The following is a 24505-nucleotide window of genomic DNA, read 5'->3' as shown; positions in this document are numbered from 1 at the left end:
AGAATGCTTAGAGACTACACCTAATCCTAAATCACTACTCCTCTCATGTTTATCAAGACAGACAGTCTAGAATGAATTGACCATTGCATTAAATGTATGAGACAGCATCAAATTCAGTGTTTCCTTAGATGTATTTTAGCAGCGGTGGCAAAGGTCACTTTTGGCTAATTCTGTGTTCTTACGCTCAGACATAACAAAATCAGTGGGAACCCCAATCGGGGGCCCTGGGTTTGTTCCCTAGGGTAACAAATGTACTTATAAATTGTATTGCATTAGTTAGTCTCCATAGGCCACAAGGACCATCAACTGCCAACCTTCGGCCCAGTAAACACTTAGAGCGCAGCAGCTTTCAAATTCACTTCATCCCCATTCCAACAAAACAACATGTTTTGCAAGCTGGAGCACAGGTGTTTACGTCCAAGGACGCATAGCACAGCCCACACAAAAAGGTCACCGCCAAGATGATTAGTGAAGAATGTGTCCTCTGCCGTGGAACATTTTCTCCCTGTGTCTGAATAACACGTTTTCACAATTGATGCCCTTCAGTAGCATAGCAGGGTGAGGAGGTCAGTGTGTGTGTGTGTGTGTGTGTGTGTGTGAGAGAGAGAAAGAAGTCAAACAATTGAGTTGAGTGTTGATTTTACATAGGAAGTAAACCACTAGAATTGTAGGCTGACTGTTCAATTAAAAACGGTTACATTGCAGTAGGCTATTTACCAAAGAGTGTAATAAAATACTGAATAAATACCCTCTCCATGTAAGATAGCCTACCTACTAGGGTATATTCAGCTTGCAGACTTGAAGACCTGTGTCTGGGGGGCAACAAAGACTCTGCCTAGTAATTATCAACCAGGTTTGAGGCCATATGTGTGAAATAACATTATGATGAAGAATACGTGATAACTGAGCAGTTTCAACAAAATTAGGTCCGTCTACATTAAACGCAAAATGAATGGTTCTGGCACCAACTATACAACAGCAGGTGGCAGTAAAAGCCAATAAATTGGGGCAGAAGAAAATACGCTATGGGCTATTATATTAGGTTTAACATGTAGCGTAGGGTACAACGTAATGCCCATTTAATTGCCAATATTTAGGATTTTAAGGGGTAGGCTACAGAAAACAGCAGTGGGGTGTGTGTTTTAACTGCAACGTTCAGCAGTTCATGCACCGGAATCTGTGTCACTTGACGTACTACTTTCTCAAACAAGGGAAAGTTAACTTTTTATTAAAACAGTACGTGGCAGGAAGAAATACATAACGTCAAATCCTAAACTGACTGCCTCTGAAAGTATGGTGAGTTGACCGACTGTATTCTGCTTTAATACATGTCTTGTTTTACATCTGTTTTCAAGGTATTTGGATTCATAAATACACTAGTTTGGCTACTAATCTTCCGTCGTTCTTAAGGCTCTCCACGGGAGCAACATATCACCCAAGGTACAAAATATCTTGAACATAGGATATGCACACCAAGTGTGCTATTTGTCTGTCGACAGCGTTGTGTTTTTTCCCCCCAATTAATTCTGCTTTCTATAGGTTACAGTAAAGTGTTTGCATAGACCTGGGTCTTATCTCATTAGCGATGTCAAGATCGGGTGAGCAGGAATGTGAGCATCCGAGTTGCTGCGTGTTACGTTCATAGGCCTTTAACCTATAACTAGCCCAATAATGTACTCTTAACGAGTGTAGGCGAGCCTACTGTTACTCCTTACGGTCTAAGGACTTTAATGTCATTGTCCCCCACGATGAAATCAGGAAGGGGACTGTGGATCTGTCTCCGTTCGTACGTTCGTTCATGCTGCGTTTCGACAAGGGACACATAGGGTGACGAGTGCTGGTAAAAACAAGCCAGCACCTTGGTATGCGTTGTTAAATTACACTGATTGGCCAGATGGTGGCGCCATAACAAGAGATTGAAAATGATAACTTGGGAAGATCACGGCCCTCACCCACTGACCCAAAGTCATCAAAGGCAGTACCTTGGTCCCTCTCTTCACAAGGAACAAATTTGCCTCAGGGTCCGCCATTTTGAATTTTGTGAAAAACACTGAATTAACCATTTGCACGAAACTTGAAATGTGGCATCTATGGAGAAAGGTCTCAACAGTGGAGCCTCCTCAGAGAAGGAAGGGGAGGACCATCTTCCTCAGTGAACTGCATAGATAAAACTGTACTAAATATAGTCACACGTCACCGAATAATTGATTAAAAAACATGTTTGCAATAAAGGTATAGAGTAGCCTCAACAGCTGTAGGGTAGCACCATGGTGTATTAGCCGGATGACAGCTAGTTTCTGTCCTCTGACTTCAATACAAAACCCAGGAGGCACATGGTTCTCACCCTCTTCCATAGACTTACACAGTAATTATGACAACTCCTGGAGGATGTCCTCCAACCTGTTAGAGCTCTTGCAGGATGAACTGACATGTCCACCCATTAAAAGGATCATAGAATAAATCTCATACTGAAAGCATATGCTACAGCTAGCTAGTGCTGCATTGCATAAAATTTGGTGAGTAGTTGACTCAAAGAGAGAGAAACACAATAGTTGAAGAAATTAATTTCTTCAAAAATGAAGGAGACGCAAGAGAGCTATATGTATTTTTATTTATTTTTTCATTTTCACTTACTGCGAATGCAGCTAGCTAGTTTAGCCTACTAAAAACATCCGGCTCAAACAGCGAGGGATGCTAGCTGGCTATAGCTTTACAACTCTGGAACTCTTCCAAGTCAAGGTCAGTTTTATTAGTTTATTGCCACCAGGGCCAACCGGTGTAACTGCTAAACTGCAGCAGGTTTACTAATGAGTTAGTTCTAGTAGCTATATTGACTATGACGTTGACTAATAATGGTGACAACGATTTAGGCTGTGTGTAGCAGTTAGCGGTTATGATATAAAAGGTTTGGCTTGTAAAGATGTTTTTCACCTGGTGAGACAGCTGATGTGTTGTGCACTGAAGTCCACAAGCTAAGGGAAAAGGTGAGAGGAGGAGAGCGCATAGATGCCATAAGGAATTATAGCTACAAACATAGCTGCAGGAAAATGTTTTGGAGTGAGGGTGCTGCAACAAAATGTTGCCCGCACTACAGACGGCTATGTCGGTCCGCTAATACAGGACTAGTAAAGTCCCAGTGCACTACATTTGTGAGAGAAAAGATATATATATATTTTTTAATACTGATTTTTCAGGGCGTGCTGCAGCACCCTCAGCATATGTAATGAAACAGGGATAAACATACGTGCATTTGTCCTGTCATTTGCAACTGTTGGACTAATGATTAGACCCTAGATCAGCTAGATGCAGGCAAGGCGGTATTGAATGTGTCACTGTCTGACACCTTGATTACTCACATTTCTGTCGACCTGTGCACCTACGTTCTAAACTTTTCATAGGCTAGGTTGTTAGAACCTCATGATGGGTATTGGGAAAATTTGAGTATCATGTTGTAGCCTAAACTTCTTGATGTTACATTGAGTTGGGTGAATGGAATATGAATGACAGTCATCCAATATGCTGTAATAGAAATAAGGCCATGCTCATAAAAAAATAAATAGTCCTCCCTCATCTTAAATGGTGCTGACCGCCACTGCTCTCAACACAATATTTTCCAGGACCCAGTTTCTCGAAAGCGATAGAACTTAGCCTTATGGATGTTTTAACGATGCATCTTTTCTACAGCAGGCAAAGATGTAACGTGTTTCCCAAAACACCACGCAGAGAGAACAGTCACTAAGTGCGTCGGAGCATTTTTTGATATTGGTAGAATAGAAGGCAGTGCTGCTCTCAGGTCAGCTTTATCATTTCAAATCTTACCTTATCATTAGAATTATTTCACAATACTGACGACCAGGGGCGAAAATCTGATATCAACTTTGGAGGGGACAATTACATGAAATTTTCTCAAGAGCAATTCCTGAGGGGGACACCAAAAGTAGTGCTGTAACACATAGCCTACATTGTAATATGGTAAATGTATATTGAGGAACCAAAGAAATAAGGTGTTTGCCGTACTCCTAACTACCGGTACCCAAAACTACACAACTAATCACAACAGCAATACCATTGCCTTTAACAAATCTTAGTTCAGTCACCAGTTTAAGTTGAGAGTGGGGGTATCCATGGCATTTTCCAATTATGTTCCTATTTTACAAGTCAAAAAAATTGAGAACCTTTCATAATGTTGCCAAACAAAGACTCAACAAACTTACCTGAGACTCCCTGTCTCTGCCAGTCTGTCCCTGCATATCTGTACCCAACTCTGCTGTCTGTGTGCCATCTGTTGCCTGCACTGCCTAATGACATCATTGTGAAACATTTCCATTAGAATTTAATTTCTTTCTTATGAACATTTTATCAACTAGTCTTTGAGATATTAGGTTACTAGGGTTCTTACTATGCGTTTTGGTGTATTGAAAAATACTCTGATGTCCGTCTTTTATTTTTCTGCCATTTTTCTACCTGGCTGGCTGGCTGGCTACACACACAGTGTGTAGGTTATTTACAGTAGGAGATGGGCTTCTATCATCTTCAATCATTCTATTTGGGCTTCGATCTAAAAGGTAGCTAGCAAATGTGAAACGGATTAAAATGACAAGAGTTGACAGCTGTATGAGTTCACCATTTACACAACATACGATGCCACATAAATGGAATAGGTACTAGCTAGCTTAATAGTTAATATTTGCGCACTAGCTCTGCATATTCAGCTAGTGTGTGTGCGCGATTGACTGGATTAACCTCACGTCAGTTACGTGCATTGAGTGCCTTTCAGACAGTAGATACGACCTCTCTGTTACCTAGCAAGCTAAGGAACTGGCAGTGGATCAAACCATTGTGAGGCAAAGGGTGGGGGGGTCGCAATCTTTTGAAACTTAAAAACGCGCTATTAAGTGTCTATAATCAGCACAATTGCTTTCATTGCGTATTATTAATATTATTTAAATTACATAGTTATGTTTCAGTGATATATTGGGGGGGACAAATCATATTGTTCCCAGGATTGGGGGGGGTCGTGTGTCCCCCATCCCCCCCGGGATTTCCGCCCCGGCTGACGACGGATCAGCTCCTAGAGAGAAATTACCACCCATGGCTACAAATATTGAGGTGGCTTATTCTAATGCTTACCCAATAAAAATGCACAAAATCACAGATTCGCCACATTGCGCACACGTCATAAAATATATTGAGACAAATGACAGACAGTACTCTAAAAGTAGCAAAATAGAACGATTTATTGAACATGAAATGTATTTCAATATGATTGAAATAGACCCATAGCATACTGTATTTCAAATCAAATATAAAAAAATAAATAATAATTTCACCTTTATTTAACCAGGCTAGTTGAGAACAAGTTCTCATTTACAACTGCGACCTGGCCAAGATAAAGCAAAGCGACACAAACAGAGTTAGACATAGAATAAACAAACATACAGTCAATAACACATGCGCCGAATACAACAGTGAAATGCAACAGTGAAATGCTTACTTACAAGCCCTTAACCAACAATACCTAAAAAAAAGAGATAAGAAAAACAAACAATTAAGGAGCAGCAGTGAATAACAATAGCGGGGCTATATACAGGGGGTATCGATTCAGAGTTAATGTGTCAATGTGCGGGGGCACCGATGTTAGGTAATTATGTACATGCGGGGGCACCCATGTCAAGGTAATTATGTACATGCAGGAAGAGTTATTAGAGTGGCTATGCATAGATAATAACAGAGTAGCAGCAAGGGGGGTGCAAATAGTCTGTGTAGCCATTTGATTAGCTGTTTAGCTGTCTTATGGATTGGGGGTAGAAGCTGTTTAGAAGCCTCTTGGACCTTGACTTGGCGCTCCGGTACCGCTTGCCCTGCGGTAGCAGAGAGAACAGTCTATGACTAGAGTGGCTGGAGTCTGACAATTTTTAGGGCCTTCCTCTGACACCGCCTAGTATAAAGGTCCTGGATGGCAGGAAGCTTGTCCCCGGTGATGTACTGGGCCGTACTCACTACCCTCTGTAGTGCCTTGCGGTCGGAGGCCGAGAAGTTGCCATACCAGGCAGTGATGCAACCCGTCAGGGTGCTCTCGATGGTGCAGCTGTAAAACCTTTTGAGGATCTGGGGACCCATGCCAAATCTTTGCAGTCTCCTGAGGGGGAATAGGTTTTGTCGTGCCCTCTTCACGACTGTCTTGATGTGCTTGGACCATGTTAGTTTGTTGGTGATGTGGACACCAAGGAACTTGAAGCTGTCAACCTGCTCCACTGCAGCCCCGTCAATGAGAATGAGGGCGTGCTCGGTCCTCCTTTTCCTGTAGTCCACAATCATCTCCTTTGTCTTGATCACGTTGAGGGAGAGGTTGTTGTCCTTGCACCACACGGTCACGTCTCTGACCTAATCCCTATAGGCTGTCTCATCATTGTCAGTGACCAGGCCTACCACTGTTGTGTCATCAGCATAATTAATGATGGTGTTGGAGTTATGCCTGGCCGAGCAGTCATGATTGAAAAGGGAGTACAGGAGGGGACTGAGTACGGACCCCTGAGGGGCCCCCGTGTTGAGGATCAGCGTGGCGGATGTGTTGTTACCTACCCTTACCACCTGGGGGTGGCCTGTCAGGAAGTCTAGGATCCAGTTGCAGAGGGAGGTGTTTAGTCCCAGGATCCTTAGCTTAGTGATGAGCTTTGAGGGTACTATGGTGTTGAATGCTGAGCTGTAGTCAATGAATAGCATTCACATAGGTGTTCCTTTTGTGCAGGTGGGAAAGGGCAGTGTGGAGTGCAATAGAGATTGCATAATCTGTGGATCTGTTGGTGCGGTATGCAAATTGGAGTGGGTCTAGGGTTTCTGGGAAAATGCTGTTGATGTGAGCCATGACCAGCCTTTCAAAGCACTTCATGGATACAGACGTGAGTGCTACGGGTCGATAGTCATTTAGGCAGGTTACCTTAGTGTTCCTGGGCACAGGGACCATGGTGGTCTGCTTGAAACATGTTGGTGTTAGACAGACAGACAAGGAGAGATTGAAAATGTCAGTGAAGACTCTTGCCAGTTGGTCAGCGCATGCTTGGAGTACACGTCCTGGTAATCAGTCTGGCCCAGCGGCCTTGTGAATGTTGACCTGTTTAAAAGGTCTTACCCACATCAGCTGCGGAGAGTGTGATCACACAGTCATCTGGACCAGCTGATGCTCTCATGCAGGTTTCAGTGTTACTTGCCTCGAAGCGAGCATATAAGTTATATAGCTCGTCTGGTAGGCTCGTGTCACTGGGCAATTCTCGGTTGTGCTTCCCTTTGTAGTCTATAATAGTTTGCCACATCCAACGAGCGTCGGAGCCGGTGTAGTACGATTTGATCTTACTCCTGTATTGATGCTTTGCCTGTTTGATGGTTCGTCGGAGGGCATAGTGGGATTTCTTATAAGCTTCCGGGTTAGAGTCCCGCTCCTTGAATGCGGCAGCTCTACCCTTTAGCTCGGTGCGGATGTTGCCAGTAATCCATGGCTTCTGGTTGGGGTATGTTCGTACAGTCACTGTGGGGACGACGTCCTCAATGCACTTATTGATAAAGCCAGGGACTGATGTGGTGTACTCCTCAATGCCGTCGGAAGAATCCTGGAACATATTACAGTCTGTGCTAGCAACAGTCCTGTAGTTTTGCATCTGCTTCATCTGACCACTTTTTTATAGACCGAGTCACTGGTGCTTCCTGCTTACATTTTAGCTTGTAAGCAGGAATCAGGAGGATAGAATTATGGTCAGATTTGCCAAATGGAGGGTGAGGGAGAGCTTTGTATGCGTCTCTGTGTGTGGAATAAAGGTGGTCTGGAATTTTTTTCTCTCTGGTTTCACATGTAACATGCTGATAGAAATTTGGTAAAACTGATTTAAGTTTCCCTGGATTGAAGTCCCCAGCCACTAGGAGCGCCGCCTCTGGATGAGTGTTTTCCTGTTTGCTTATGGCAGAATACAGGTCATTGAGTGTGGTTTTAGTGCCAACTTCGTTCTGTGGTGGTATGTAGACAGCTACGAAAAATACAGATAAACTCTCTAGGTAGATAGTGTGGTCTACAGCTTATCATGATATACTCTACCTCAGGCGAGCAAAACTTTGAGACTTCCTTAGATATCGTGCACCAGCTGTTGTTTACATAAATGCAAAGGCCCCTGCCCCGTGTCTTTCCAGAGGCTGCTGTTCTGTCTTGTCGATAGTGTATAACCCACCAGCAATATGTTCTTCATGTCGTCGTTCAGCCACGACTCGGTGAAACATAAGATATTACAGTTTTTAATGTCCCATTGGTAGGATATAGAGTTGATGTCGGAAGTTCACATACACTTAGGTTGGAGTCATAAAAAATAATTTTTCAACCACTCCACAAATGTCTTGTTAACAAAATATAGTTTTGGCAAGTCGGTTAGGACATCTACTTTGTGCATGACACAAGTCATTTTTTCAACAATTGTTTACAGACAGATTATTTCACTGTATCACAATTCCAGTGGGTCAGAAGTTTACATATACTAAGTTGACTGTGCCTTTAAACAGCTTGTAAAATTCCAGAAAATGATGTCATGGCTTTAGAAGCTTCTGATAGGCTAGTTGACATCATTTGAGTCAATTGGAGGTGTACCTGTGGATGTATTTCAAGGCCTACCTTTAAACTCACTGCCTCTTTGCTTGACATCATGGGAAAATCAAAAGAAATCAGCCAAGACCTCATAAAAAAAATTGTAGACCTCCACAAGTCTGGTTCATCCTTGGGAGCAATTTCCAAATGCCTGAAGGTACCACTCATCTGCACAAACAATAGTATGCAAGTATAGACAACATGGGACCACGCAGCTGTCATACTGCTCAGGAAGGAGATGCGTTCTGTCTCTTAGAGATGAACGACTTTGGTGTGAAAAGTGCAAATCAATCCCAGAACAACAGCAAAGGACCTTGTGAAGATGCTGGAGGAAACAGGTACAAAAGTATCTATATCCACAGTAAAACGAGTCCTATAGCGACATAACCTGAAAGGCCGCTCAGCAAGGAAGAAGCCATTGCTCCAAAACCTCCATAAAAAAGCCAGACTACGGTTTGCAACTGCACATGGGGACAAAGATCGTACTTTTTGGAGGAATGTCCTTTGGTCTGATGAAACAAAAATAGAACTGTTTGGTCATAATGACCATCGTTGTGTTTGGAGGAAAAAGGGGGAGGCTTGCATGCCGAAGAACACCATCCCAACTGTGAAGCACAGGGGTGGCAGGATCATGTTGTGGGGGTGCTTTGCTGCAGGAGGGACTGGTACACTTCACAAAATAGATGGCATCATGAGGTAGGAAAATTATGTGGATATATTGAAGCAACATCTCAAGACATCAGTCAGGAAGTTAAAGCTTGGTCGCAAATGGGTCTTCCAAATGGATAATGACATTTACATTACATTTACATTTAAGTCATTTAGCAGACGCTCTTATCCAGAGCGACTTACAAATTGGTGCATTCACCTTATGATATCCAGTGGAACAACCACTTTACAATAGTGCATCTAAATCTTTTAAGGGGGGGGGGGGGGGGTTAGAAGGATTACTTTATCCTATCCTAGGTATTCCTTAAAGAGGTGGGGTTTCAGGTGTCTCCGGAAGGTGGTGATTGACTCCGCTGTCCTGGCGTCGTGAGGGAGCTTGTTCCACCCTTGGGGTGCCAGAACAGCGAACAGTTTTGACTGGGCTGAGCGGGAACTGTGCTTCCTCAGAGGTAGGGGGGCCAGCAGGCCAGAGGTGGATGAACGCAGTGCCCTTGTTTGGGTGTAGGGCCTGATCAGAGCATGAAGGTATGGAGGTGCCGTTCCCTTCACAGCTCCGTAGGCAATCACCATGGTCTTGTAGCGGATGCAAGCTTCAACTGGAAGCCAGTTGAAGCTTCCAAAATGGCTGAAGGACAACAAAGTCAAGGTAATGGAGTGGCCATCACAAAGCCCTGACCTCAATCCTATAGAAAATGTGTGGGCAGAACTGAAAAAGTGTGTGCGAGCAAGGAGGCCTACAAACCTGACTCAGTTACACCAGCTCTGTCAGGAGGAATGGGCCAAAATTCACCCAACTTATTGTGGGAAGCTTGTGGAAGGCTACCCGAAACGTTTGACCTAAGTTAAACAATTTAAAGGCAATGCTACCAAATACTAATTGAGTGTATGTAAACTTTTGACCCACTGGGAATGTGATGAAATAAATATAAGATTAACTAAATAATTCTCTCTACTATTATTCTGACGTTTCACATTCTTAAAATAAAGTGGTGATCCTAACTGACCTAAGACAAGGAATTTTTACTAGGATTAAATGTCAGGAATTGTGAAAAACAGTTTAAATGTATTTGGGTAAGGTGTATGTAAACTTCCGACTTCAACTGTACGTGCTTTCAGTTCGTCCCATTTATTTTCCAGCGTTTGAACGTTAGCTAGCAGAATGGAAGGCAAGGGCAGATTAGCCACTCGTCGCCTGACCCTCGCAAGGCACCCGGATCTTTTGCCTCCAATCTCAGTTTCCTTCTCCAGCGAATCACGGGGATCGGGACCTGGTGTCTGCAGTATATCCCTCGCGTCCGACTCATTGAAGAAGAACTCCTCATCCAATTTGAGGTGAGGAATCCCAGTTCTGATGTCAAGAAGCTCTTTTCGGTCATAAGAGATGGTAGAAGCAACATTATGTACAAAACAAGTTACGACCAATGCGGGGGGGACGGGGGACGGGGGGGTAGCATGATTGGTTGAGAGCCGATAATACAGCAGCTCGACCCTCCGCGCCGGAGGGTAGGACTCCAAAAGTATTGGTGAGCTCCAAAGGTTACCATTTTTGAAACTATACAATGTTAAAGTGCAGACTGTCAGCTTTAATTTGAGGGTATTTTCATTCATATCGGGTGAACCGTTTACTAATTATAACACTTTGTACATAGGCCCCCCATTTTAGGAGACCAAAAGTATTGGGACAAATTCACTTACAGTATCAGACAAAAACGTTTGGACACCTACTCATTCAAAAGTTTTTCTTTATTTTTACTATTTTCTACATTGTAGAATTATAGTTAAGACAAACTATGAAATAACATACATGGATTCACGTAGTAACCAAAAAACAAATCAAAATATATTTGAGATTCTTCAAAGTAGCCACCCTTTGCCTTGATGACAGCTTTGCACACCCTTTGGCATTCTCTCAACCAGCTTCATGAGGAATTATTTTCCAACAATCTTGAAGGAGTTCCCACATATGCTGAGTATTTATTGACTGCTTTTCCTTCACTCTGCAGTCCAACTCATCCCAATTGGGTTGAGGTCGGGTGATTGTGAAGGCCAGGTCATCTGATCCAGCACTCCCATCATTCTCCTTGGTCAAATGTGTATTAAAAGTAGTAGAAAGTTAAATATTTGGTCCCATATTCCTAGCACGTAATAACTACATCAAACTTGTGACTCTAGAAATGTGTTGGATGCATTTTGTTTGTTCTGGTTGTGTTTCAGATTATTTTGTGTCCAATAGAAATGAATGGTAGGCTAAATAATATTGTGTCATTTTGGATTCACTTTTATTGTAAATAAGAACAGAATCCACATTCATATAGAAGTGTTTAGAAACATTCTATTCTTATTTACAATAAAAGTTACTTTAATACACAAGTGAATTTGGCCCAATACTTTTAGTACTCTAAAATGGGGGGACTATGTAAAAAAAAAAAAAACTTTAAAAAACAAGAGGCGCTGTAATTTCTAAACAGTTCACCCCATATGGATGAAAACAGCCTCAAATTAAAGCTGACCGTTTGCAGTTTAACGTCCTATATTGTATCATTTAAAACCCAAAGTGCTGGAGTTCAGAGCCAAAACTAAAAAATGTGTCACTGTCTCAATACTTTGAGCTCATTGTATATTTTAATGCATTTATTTCGTTTTTCATTTGAAGCATCTTTTTATACGTTGTTTGTTTCTATCAATTGCAAAGACATTGGCTGGCAACATTGTATGTGTAGTCAACTTTGTTCTGAAGTTATCAGTGGTCACAGAGAGACGATAAACCATATAAAGTGACGAAGGGCAAAAAAAAAAGCATCTAACGACGCACTTAGCTGTTCTACATTTAAGTGCAACGTAAATAACGATGGTTTTGGAAACCAGCTCGGAGACATACCGATGCTCCTACGAAGGTTCTAATGATGAACTTAGCCTAAAGATGCTTTTGGGAAACTGGACCCAGACTACTACCTAATGTTCAGAGGTAGACTGGCTCTGGCAGCCAAAACAGCCAAATACGCTATTTAAATATGAATCGAATCTCAATTGCGAAATGGTTCTAGAAACATAAAGCCATTTACTTTCATATCACCTGAAATCATTTCAAAATATATACTTACTGTACACTGTTATAGTCAGCCTTATCACAGTTGCAGCCAACAGTATTTGTCAGTTACAACACGTTTCTGGTGGCCTTCTGTTACACACAGGTGTGCAGAGCATGCTAGATAGTTAATTAGCCCAGGTGGTTGCTTTCTGTAACATGGAGATATGGCTGTGTGGGAACACTAAGCCCACCTCTTTTAAAAAGGTGTGTAGTAATTTAAGCTTTTTGGGGGGGAAATTATTTCTAGCTGATATGAAAGATACATGTTTGGAAACATAAGGAACGTCCCACAATCAATGCGTGTTCAAGATACCTTCATCAATAGGGGCTAAAGGTAGTTAGCGTCTATGAATGGGGTAAGCTATAACACACATAGCAATATAAATGACAGGTAATGTCTTCTGCCCATAAGAGATTGCATTATGCCTGAATACACGCCTTGGCTTCTCTTTTGATCTCATTTAAAGTTTCCCCGTAAATAAATGTGCATTAATTGTCATTGTCAAACCAAAATGTCCTTGCATAATCAAGCGCACTACAGCTACTCAAAACATGTATTCATCACCTGAAATATTTGGGTTGTCTTGATCACTTGGTTGTACAAGTGTTTATTTGTGGTGATCCAATCCAGGGGATTTGGGGGTGATTTAAGTAGTTAGATGAGCAGGAGAGAGTGACAGAGAGGTGCTTCAGAGAGGTTTGATAATTATGTGCTTTAAAAGCGTGCAGTCATCAGGGCCTCTCTCTACTCTGTGACAAAGCTGGAAGTTGCTTGTTCAGAGCCAGGGTTACAATCACTGTTTTGGTTCGAACAAAAGTCCCCTGATTGTGTTTGTGGCAGGTTAGATACTAACAAACCATGTTACAAACATTATAGACCATCAGGGCCTAAAATTAACACCTGCCATATGCGGGTAGATTTTGTCATTGGCGGGTAAAGGGTGCTGAATAGTCAATCTGGAATCTGCATTGGCTGTGCCGAATTGACGGGGATTTGGCCTCTGCAGAAGTCAGGGCATTCATACTAATTGTGCTTCGCGGAGCAGCGCAGAGCTGTAAAGTAGACCTGTTGTGAAGGAAGTTGTCAAGGACGTGTGTTTGTGTTTATACAGGACCTCCCGCCCCCGCCTACCAATCATGTCAATTATGGAGCTATATGGACCCATCCGCATTGTTACAACATTTGGGAGGCGCACAATGATACAGTACCGAGCACAATTTGGTCTCCGGAGGCTCTACGATCGCGTCACAACCTCCATACGGAGACAAAGCCAATATCTGAAAATGTGGTTAAAGATGTCTACTTCGCCAGCCACGTCGGCGGGTGGTCAGGGCTCCACAGTGCGAGCATTTCACTCGCATTTGTGAATAAAATTTAAAAAAGTCAAGTATGATCACATTTATAGTAAAATAAATGCTGCAGTAGCTGTTTAAAAAGTATTTATGCCGTTTTGTTTTATAGCTGGTAAATTAATCGCACAAATTATATCTAGCCTATTCCACCTCATGCTGGAACACTGCCTGGCTGGGGGCTGTGCTCACGTGAAGATAATTCATTCATGGTTCATTTTTAGAGGCGCTGCACACAGGCATAAACATTGGTCTAATTTACTTGACTTTGCCCATGTGTTTCATGGCAATTTACATACTTTTGTTCTCAAGCTAGGTTGTTTTTCTATGTTTGAGTTTCAACTGTTAGTGAAGAGAAGACAACGCTTCTACACTGAACAAAAATATAAACGCAACATGTACAATGTTGTATACAAATTTGTTTACATCCCTGTTAGTGAGCATTTCTCCTTTGCCAAGATATTCTATCCACTTGACAGATGTGGCATATCAAGAATATGATTACACAGCAGGATTATTACACAGGTGCACCTTGTGCTGGGGGACAATAAAAGGCCACGCTAAAATGTGCAGTTTTGTCACACAACACAATGCCACAGATGTCTCAAATGTTGAGGGAGTGTGCCATTGGCATGCTGACTGCAGGAATGTCTACCAGAGCTATTCCCAGATAATGTAATATTCATTTCTCTACCATGCCTGGCAACAGCTCAGTCGCGAAGTGGTAGGCCACACAAGCTCACAGAATGGGACTGCCGAGTGCTTAAGTGCGTAGCGTGTAAAAATCGTCTGTCTATTGCAACACTCACTACCAAGTTCCAAACTGCCTCTGGAAGCAACGTCAGCACAATAACTGTTCATTGGGATCTTTGTGAAATAGTTTTCCATAGCTGAGCAGCTGCACAGAAGCCTAAGGTCACCATGTGCAATGCCAAGTGTCACCTGGAGTGGTGTAAACCTCGCCGCAATTGGACTCAAACAGTGGAAACGCGTTCTCTGGAGTGATGAATCACACTTCACCATCTAGCAGTCCGATGGACGAATTTGGATTTGTCGGATGCCAGGAGAACGCTACCTACCCCAATGCATAGTGCCAACTGTAAAGTTTGGTGGAGGAGTAATAATGGTCTGGGTGTCACGTCCTGACCAGTATAGGGATTATTTGTTATTGTAGTTTGGTCAGGACGTGGCAGGGGGTGTTTGTTTTATGTGGTTCGGGGTTTGTTGGGATTTGTTCTTAGGTAAGAGGGGTGTTTGTTTTATGTGTTCCGGGGTTTTCGGGTATTGTTCTGGTTTTGTATTTCTATGATTTTCTAGGTTGTGTATTTCTTTGTTGGCCTGGTATGGCTGGTACCTGGCCTGGTACATCGTTGTTGCTGATTGGGAGTCATACTTAGGTAGCCCTTTTTTCACCTGTGGTTTGTGGGAAGTTGTTTTTTGCACTGCTGTGTTTAGCCTGCAATACTGTGCGTTCGGTCGTTTTCTTGTTTTGTTATTTAAGTGTTCAAAAAAAGTTTAATATGAGCACTCAACCCGCTGCGCCTTGGTCTACTACATACGACGACCGTTACACTTGGGTTGTTTTTCATGGTTCGGGCTAGGCCCCTTAGTTCCAGTGAAGGGAAATCTTAACGCTACAGCATACAATGACATTGTAAATGATTCTATGCTTCCAACTTTATGGCAAGAGTTTGGGGAAGGCCCTTTCCTGTTTCAGCATGACAATAACCCTGTGCACAAAGCGAGGTCCATACACAAATGGTTTGTCGAGATCGGTGTGGAAGAATTTGACTGGCCTGCACAGAGCTCTGACCTCAACCCCATCAAACACCTTTGGGATGAATTGGAACGCCGACTGCAAGCCAGGCCTAATTGCCCAACATCAGTGCCCGACCTCACTAAGGCTTGTGGTTGAATGGAAGCAAGTCCCCACAGCAATGTTCCAACATCTAGTGGAAAGCCTTCCCAGAAGAGTGTTATAGCAGAAAAGGGGGGACAAACTCCATATTAATGCCCATTATTTTGGAATGAGGTGTTCAATGATCAGGTGTCCACATACTTTTGGTCATGTAGTTTATTTTTGTTCATCCATCCATGATAAATATTATATGATAAGCTATATGAAGACTTTACTAATGATCTGAATAGGGGCTAGGTAATTGGACAAAACTTAGATAATCACATCCGGGGGGCTCCCGAGTGGCGCAGCGGCCTAAGGCACTGCATCTCAGTGCTAGAGGCATCACCATAGACCCTGGTTCGATTGCAGGCTGTATCACAACCGTCCGTGATTGGGAGTCCCGTAGGGCGGCGCACAATTGGCCCAGCGTCGTTAAGGTCTGGCTGGGGTAGGCCGTCAATGCAAATAAGAATTTGTTCTAAACTGACTTGCCTAGTTAAATAAATACAATTAAAATAATCTGCATCAATGGCGCAAATGTTTCTCCTTTCATTCTTGTCCACTAATCCAGCCTGACTCCTCCCATCATCCTCCTCTGGAATTTGCATTCTGGAATCTCCTCCCCTGCTGGGAGAAAAGGATGAAACCGGAGCTGCTGTTTTGAATGAAGGATTTGGAGAAAGACAGAATATCCTCCCTTTCCTTTATTGTAATGAGCTACTTGCCAGGTGGTGCTTGTGTATTTGAGTTGAACCACACACGTACCAGTCCTGAAGACTGGCTCCATTTCAAGATGAGGCCTGACTTTCCGATACAAACTCCTTGGCTTATGGTCATACTGTATGATTTACCTCAATTTAATTATTGATCAATTGTTGATTAGCCTCATGAAACCGACTGACCGCTACGCTCCCATTGCCTTTCAGTTTGTGTAACTTGAATGTGCAGCTCGTGAGGTCAGGTTAGTTGAGCGAGGCAAGCCGTGGATAGCTTTAAGAAAAATCATGATGTTATGGTTTACTTCTGTAATGCAGAGCTGCTCTGTCAGGCGGTTGAAGACCAGCAGGGTGAACACTGAGTAAATGAGAATACAATATGGAATCTGTTGGAGAGAACACTGAGGTGGTGATAAACGCATTTGCATGCACCGGCTGGGGCCCATGTCTTTACTGCAGGTTATGGGGTCAGGCTCGTATTTAGTTAACCGTGATGATCCTGTTAAAGAACTGAATGGACCACCATCCTAGCGAGTGTGCCTCTCGAGTCTATACCTCTATCCTCCTCCCCTCTCCTCTCCCTCTGTTCAAATCAAATGTATTTTATATAGCCCTTCGTACATCAGCTGATATCTCAAAGTGCTGTACAGAAACCCAGCCTAAAACCCCAAACAGCAAGCAAAGCATGTGAAAGAAGCACAGTGGCTAGGAAAAACTCCCTAGGAAAAACTCCCTAGAAAGGCCAAAAACCTAGGAAGAAACCTAGAGAGGAACCAGGCTATGAGGGGTGGCCAGTCCTCTTCTGGCTGTGCAGGGTGGATATTATAACAGAACATGGTCAAGATGTTAAAATGTTAAAATGTTCATAAATGACCAGCATGGTCAAATAATAATAATCATAGTAGTTGTCGAGGGTGTTCCCCTCTACCCAACATGTGAACTGTGATTAATGGACTTCTTGGGCTCAATGACTCCGGGAAACCATAATTGGGTCAAGCCAGGCCTGGAGCAATAGAGAGCAGCCCCAGATTGAGAAGGAGAAAGAAGTGATGGCTGCTAGGGGTTGGGAGTGAATAACGTTTGGGAGCTTTGCAATGCTACAGCTCACCACCAGCCCAGTACCAAACATGCTCATGTCTCGGTCTCCCCCCCATCCCTTTCTATGTCCACTGTGCCTAGGCATCTGCAGGCTCTGCCCTCAAGGTCCACGCAGTGCGTTTTGGGCCGGGACAGGAGCTGCTGTGCTCCCTGCTGGCATTCGTGGAGGAGAGAAACCTCAAAGCGCCATTCATCATCACCTGCGTGGGCAGCGTAACCAAGGCAACACTCCGGCTGGCAAACGCCACTGCAGGGAATACCAATGAGGTACTTGGCAGAGATGTTGGCTGGCAACCATCCGTCATGCTTCTGGTGAAGTGTCTAAATTGTTGTTTTAAATGAAAAGACAATGTTGCATCCCAAATGGCACCCTATACACTTCATAGTCCACTACTTTTGAGCAGGCCTCAGATGGCTCTGGTCTAAAGTAGTGCACTATATAGGGAATAGGCTACCATTTGGGACGTTGCCAAGTCTTGTAAGTGCCTCCACAGAATTCACAGGGGTTTGGGTTGGGACTGAGTGGGATTGGGAGGACATCTGGCAAGACGTCAAAGGACATGATGAAAGGGCCTTTGAGCACTGTTGTACACACAGCAAATCTCTCATAAATGGGTACGTGTTGTGTTATAGTACGACAATATACTACAGTAATACTACACTACAGTCTCCCTTGGGAAAGAGTTCCTCTGAGCTCATTTGGACTACCTGCTTAAAGTGGAACTGACAGTGTTTAAGCAACCAAAATCTTATTAAAATCTGTTCATACAGTATACACCGCCAGGAAGAATGACATGTTTTTTTAAATCAGACAAAAGAGCACTTACATATGGTCATTTTAACGTTTTAATGTTTGGGTAGGACGTATAGTAAGGCATTTGTGAACATTCTGTGGCAACAGAGTGGGAACACGACTGTGCGTTTGGACAAGTACATACTGCAGTAAATAAAACCTAATAAAAACATGTCTAGACCAGGGCTGGAGTCTACGCAGACCGGTGCGCCATAGCCAATCATAGCTACAGTAGGCCTGTATGCAAATAAGCAATTTGCCATAGGGCCCTACCATCATTCACTTTGAACTGGACTGTGTTTACAGGCAGTAGCAACAGCACGGCTTTAGACCATTTAGAACACCAAAAGCCACCTGAATGGATTTCTGCAAATATGTAAAATATGTACCACAGGAGTCCTCTGACATTTGTGAACGTCACAGTCCTATTCATTAAACAACCATGAAAAGGTAGGCTTCTCCCTCAGTTGCCTATGCACATCAACAACTAATGCTAGCCAGAGCGAGATGAGCTAAAATCTAACGAGGGAACATTAGATAAACCCTCTCAAACTTTTTCAGCCTGTTGGCCATCAAAATTGCACTGATAAACAACGGGGAATAGTAGCCTGCTCGTCCTTATGCTGCTTGCCTGCCAATGCATTCTTGTACCAACCCACGTTTTGACAACTGAATGGGAACTTGCCTGCCTGCCCATTTGATCGATGCCAAATAACTAAGATACGCTAACTGTGGATAAGTAGCTCAAATTCAGCATATCTTTCTAATGTTAGCTAGCAAAGCGATTTACATTTTTCTAGCTAACCAAATGACACCTGCATCTCTAACTAGCCACCGAAAAACGATCTTCCCAGCAGCTAGCTAGAGTTGGTCTCCGTGTTTTTAGCATTCTAAATAAATAGCTAGCTACGTAAATGGATACGCTAGCCCAGGTGTGTCAAACTCAAATCGGCGCACGGGCCATATTGAAAAAACACAAGGAATTCACGGGCCAGACATAGCCTAGTTGTCTTTACAAAAATTGCAACTGCGACCCAAAATGGCCATTGTTTTATTTGATCAAATATTGCCTTTGTCTAATGTCCGCGTACATATGATGTATATAGCATTTTAACAAAAGATACATCATTTGTGCAGAATATGCTGCAGCCTTAATCAAGAAGTATTTAATAACTCCAAATAACAAAGACAGGTTGTTGTAACATTTCAACTTAATGCATTGTAATTAGAGGTCGACCGATTAATCGGAATGGCCGATTAATTAGGGCCGATTTCAAGTTCTCATAACAATCGGCAATCGGCATTTTTGGCCACCGATTTGCCAATTTTTATTTATTTTAAGAAATAAAAATGTTTTACACCTTTATTTAACTAGGCAAGTCAGATTAAGAACACATTCTTATTTTCAATGACGGCCTAGGAATGGGGGTTAACTGCCTTGTTCAAGGGGGATTCAGGGATTCGTTTTTGCAACCTTCCGGTTACTAGTCCAACACTCTAACCACCTGCCTTACATTGCACTCCACAAGGAGCCTGCATGGCAGGCTGACTACCTGTTACGCGAGGGCAGCAAGAAGCCAAGGTAAGTTGCTAGCTAGCATTAAACTTATCTTATAAAAACTATCAATCTTAACATAATCACTCGTTAACTACACATGGTTGATGATATTACTAGTTTATCTAACGTGTCCTGCGTTGCATATAATCGATGCGGTGCCTGTTAATTTGTCATCGAATCACAGCCTACTTCGACAAACGGGTGATGATTTAACAAGCGCATTTGCGAAAAAAGCACTGTCGTTGCACCAATGTACCTAACCATAAACATCAATGCCTTTCTTTAAAATCAATACATTTTAGCAGATGCTCTTATCCAGAGCGACTTACAGTATTGAATGCATATATTTCATACATTTTTTTTCCTGTACTGGTCCCCCGTGGGAATCAAACCCACAACCCTGGCGTTGCAAACACCATGCTCTACCAACTGAGCCACACGGGATATATTTTTAAACCTGCATATTTAGTTAATATTGCCTGCTAACATGAAATTGTGTCACTTCTCTTGCGTTCATTGCATGCAGAGTCAGGGTATATGCAACAATTTGGGCCGCCTGGCTCGTTGCGAACTAATTTGCCAGAATTTCACGTAATTATGACATAACATTGAAGGTTGTGCAATGTAACAGGAATATTTAGACTTAGGGATGCCACCCGTTAGATAAAATATGGAACGGTTCCGTATTTCACTGAAAGAAAAAACATTTTGTTTTCGAGATGATAGTTTCCGGATTCGACCATATTAATGACCTAAGGCTCGTATTTCTGTGTGTTTATTATATTATAATTAAGTCTATGATTTGATAGAGCAGTCTGACTGAGCGGTGGTAGGCACCAGCAGGCTCGTAAGCATTCATTCAAACAGCACTTTCGCGCGTTTTGCCAGCAGCTTTTCACAATGCTTCAAGCATTGCGCTGTTTATGACTTCATGCCTATCAACTCTCAAGATTAGGCTGGTGTAACCGATGTGAAATGGCTAGCTAGTTAGCGGAGTGCGCGCTAATAGTGTTTCATACGTCACTCGCTCTGAGACTTGGAGTAGTTGTTCCCCTTGCTCTGCATGGGTAACGCTGCTTCGAGGGTGGCTGTTGTCGATGTGTTCCTGGTTTGAGCCCAGGTAGGAGCGAGGAGAGGGACGGAAGCTATACTGTTACACTGGCAATACTAAAGTGCCTATAAGAACATCCAATAGTCAAAGGTATATGAAATACAAATCTAATATAGAGAAATAGTCCTATAATTCCTATAATAACTACAACCTAAAACTTCTTACCTGGGAATATTGAAGACTCATGTTAAAAGGAACCACCAGCTTTCATATGTTCCCATGTTCTGAGCAAGGCACTTAAACGTTAGCTTTCTTACATGGCACATAGTGCACTTTTACTTTCTTCTCCAACACTTTGTTTTTTCATTATTTAAACCAAATTGAACATGTTTCATTATTTATTTGAGGCTAAATAGATTTCATTGATGTATTATATTAAGTTAAAATAAGTGTTCATTCAGTATTGTTGTAATTGTCATTATTACAAATAAAATAAAAAACATCGTCCGATTAATCAGTATCGGCTTTCTTTGGTCCTCCAATAATTGTAATGAAACAACAGGGCGCAGGTCTCGAACCCTCGATCTTCTAGCCCGAAGTACAGCGCTATCGACTGTGCCCCAAAAGCATGCGAGCGATATCCGCGCTTATAAACCCAGGGTCGTTACAGTATTTTTCCTTTTTTTTGCACTGCATGGATCACCTGTGTGGTGGAACGCAGCGTTACTTTATGGGGCACACAACATTTATTGTAGTTGAGTAGCCAGCCTAGGCTACTTCTCAAATGTTGCTGTAATCGGCCTACATGTTTCTCCTTTGCATGTTGTTTTGTTTCGTGTTTTGGTTATTAATTGTCAAGCTTTAAAAACCCAAGCCAGACTGCAACATTTTTAGTAGCCTAGCTAGGACCGTGGCATGTCTGTACACTTTCCATCCGCTGCGATGTGTAAAAGGGACAAATGAAAGCCGCGCAATTGAAGTTGAATTCACCGATAACTCATTTATACTTGCTTGTGTCCTATTCGGTCGGAGGTCCTTGTGTTTGACACATGTGCGTTAGCCTATTAGCCACGACTTACTAGTGATCATTGCATGTGCTAGTTTGATTGTATTGACATTACCTGCCTTAGTTAGTCGTCCGTTTTTGTCTCAAATATTGAGTAATTGAAACTGAAACAGTGCATCCTGAATGGGTGGAGGCAGCAAACAGTGTACCAGACCAGCTGTGATTTACAACCTGATAGCAATATTTATATTGGACTAGCAAGAAATGTATTGGTGAACTATATTAATCATGCATTGAACTGCATCCAACACTGTATGTCACGGCATTTTGAGTCAAATAACCTATTTTTAAAATCTCTTAAAGTTGGCATACACAGCATACATATTCTGATTGTCTGTTTGTTTCATATCTGCAAAGTAGTCAAAACGCTGTCAGTTCCACTTTAAAAAAGTTTTTAAACGTAATGCTGTACTACCAAGGTTATTATAGTTGTTTTTATTTGTTTTTAGATGTTTATTTTGAATTCAGTTTACTTTCGGATTTAATAGTTTTAGTTATAGCTGTATAAAAATATTTATTTTGTTTTTATGATTTTGTTTATGTTTGGGAAAGAAAGCATGTGTGGGAGGCTAGGAGCCATTTGCATTGTATAGTTTTTGGGGATGTCACTTCAGGTCATAAGTTAGGTTAGTCCTCATTCCATGGCCCTTTTGATTAGCTGAGGTGATTTGGTCAAGTGTGAAACGCTCAGGTCTCCCGAGTGGCACAGTGGTCTAAGGCACTGTATCGCAGTGCTAGAGGTGTCACTACAGACCCGGGTTCGATCCCAGGCTGTGTCGCAGCCGGCTATGAACGGGAGACCCATGAGGCGACGCACAATTGGGCCAGCATCGTCCGGGTTAGGGGAGGGTTTGCCCAGCCGGGATGTCCTTGTCCCATCGCTGACTTTGGTTGCCAGGTGTATGGTGTTTCCTCTGACACATTGGTGCGGCTGGCTTCCGGGTTAAGCGGGCAGTGTGTCAAGAAGCAGTGTGGCTTGGCAGGGCTGTTTCGGAGGACGCATGGCTCTCGACCGTCGCCTCTCCCGAGGAATGTATAAACATTTCTAAAAACCTGTTTTCGTTTTGTCATTATGGGGTATTGTGTGTATATTTGTCAAATAAATTAATAATTAATCAATTTTATAATAAGGCTGTAACATTACAAAATGTGGAAAAAGTCAAGGGGTCTGAATACTTTCCGAAGGCACTGTAATAACCTTGTGTTACCACCCTAAATTGTATTTTCCTCCAACCTGTTTCCAGGTGATCCATCTTGACGAGCGCTTTGAGATCGTGTCGCTGGTGGGCACGCTGAACAAGGAAGCTCACCTCCATATCTGCCTGGCCGACAAGGAGGGGAAGACGTTGGGAGGACATGTACTGGGGGACCTGGAGGTGTTCACCACGGCTGAGGTGGTCATTGGTGAGGCCTCTGATCTGCTGTTTGACAGACAGATGGACCATCGCACAGGCTTCCCTGAGCTGGTCATCCAACCCCGCTCTGAAAAGAACTAGGCGAAGGAGTAGGACTTTATTCTCCTACGCTCACCTCCATATTTATTTGGACAGTGAAGCATTTTTTTTTTCTCTCTCTCTATAATCCAGGATTTGGGATTTAAGATCAAATGTTTCCTATGAGGCGACAGTACAGAATGTCACCTTTTCTGTTTTACTGTTAAGATATGAAAACACTTCATGTATCTAGTCATAAGTATTTGGACAAATTCACTTATAGGGTATTGAAATGTTCTAAAGTTTATTATTTGGTCCTATATTCCTAGTACACAATGATTACATCAATCTGGTGACCCTACAAACTTGATGGATGCATTTGCAGTTGGTTTTGGTTGCGTTTTGCCCAATAGGAACTGAATGATGAATGATGTCTGGAGTAATTGTCTTTCTAAGTGAACAGATAAGATGTTTCTCAACACTTCTAAGTGAATCCTGTTAATGCCACGATTAAGAAAAATCATGAGAGAATCAGGAATAATGACGATCGAGAAGGTTACAGAGGCTACAACAAAACATGCTAACCTCTCACCATTACCAATAGCAGGTTAGCATTTTCATTTATTAAACTTCTGTAGCGCTTTTCATAGAATCTCAAAGTGCTTCAAGTAATATGAAACATTTGATCTCAAATCCAAAATGCTGGAGTATAGAGCCCCCCCACCCCAAAAAAATGCTTCACTGACTAAATACATATGGAAGGGAGTGTGTGGATGTCTAATATAAATTATCTTCTGCTCTAGCAGTTTAATATAAATCAATTGTAATGAGATTTAATGAATTCTGTTTGACTACAATGGCAGTGTTACACTTTATACCAGATATTTGGAGACAGCTTTGTCTTTGTCGTTTTCTACACTGTTATTACGCTTTTGTAATGTAACATACTACGTTCACCAAGACCAGCCTTAATACAGTACATCTCCCTAATCTAACCCACTTCTTGGTCACTTTCTTAAGCTTAGTGTTCTTATTCTCCCCCACACATACAGCCACCAGTGAACAGTGGTCTTCACCAGAGCAGGCTTTGGAGAGCGCTGACAATACCATAAGGATGTTTGTAGCATATGTCAACAGCTGACGGCACAGCCAACTGGAGAGAG

The 24505-nt window shown here is 42.5% G+C and overlaps 1 protein-coding gene across 1 annotated transcript; it reads left to right on the top strand.

The window, feature by feature from the left end:
* Positions 1 to 1042: 1042 nt before the first annotated feature.
* LOC106607680 (bifunctional protein GlmU) lies at positions 1043 to 23762 on the top strand. The gene is made up of 3 exons (XM_014204883.3): positions 1043 to 1296; positions 17523 to 17708; positions 23154 to 23762. Exons 1-3 carry the CDS (start codon positions 1294 to 1296, stop codon positions 23403 to 23405), a joined length of 441 nt encoding a protein of 146 aa, XP_014060358.1. The 5' UTR covers positions 1043 to 1293; the 3' UTR covers positions 23406 to 23762.
* Positions 23763 to 24505: the final 743 nt, after the last annotated feature.

Source organism: Salmo salar, chromosome 06 (genome assembly GCF_965601325.2).
Source record: "Salmo salar chromosome 06, fSalSal1, whole genome shotgun sequence".
Taxonomy (NCBI): Eukaryota; Metazoa; Chordata; class Actinopteri; order Salmoniformes; family Salmonidae; genus Salmo; species Salmo salar.
This window is presented reverse-complemented; position numbering and strand designations above follow the sequence as displayed.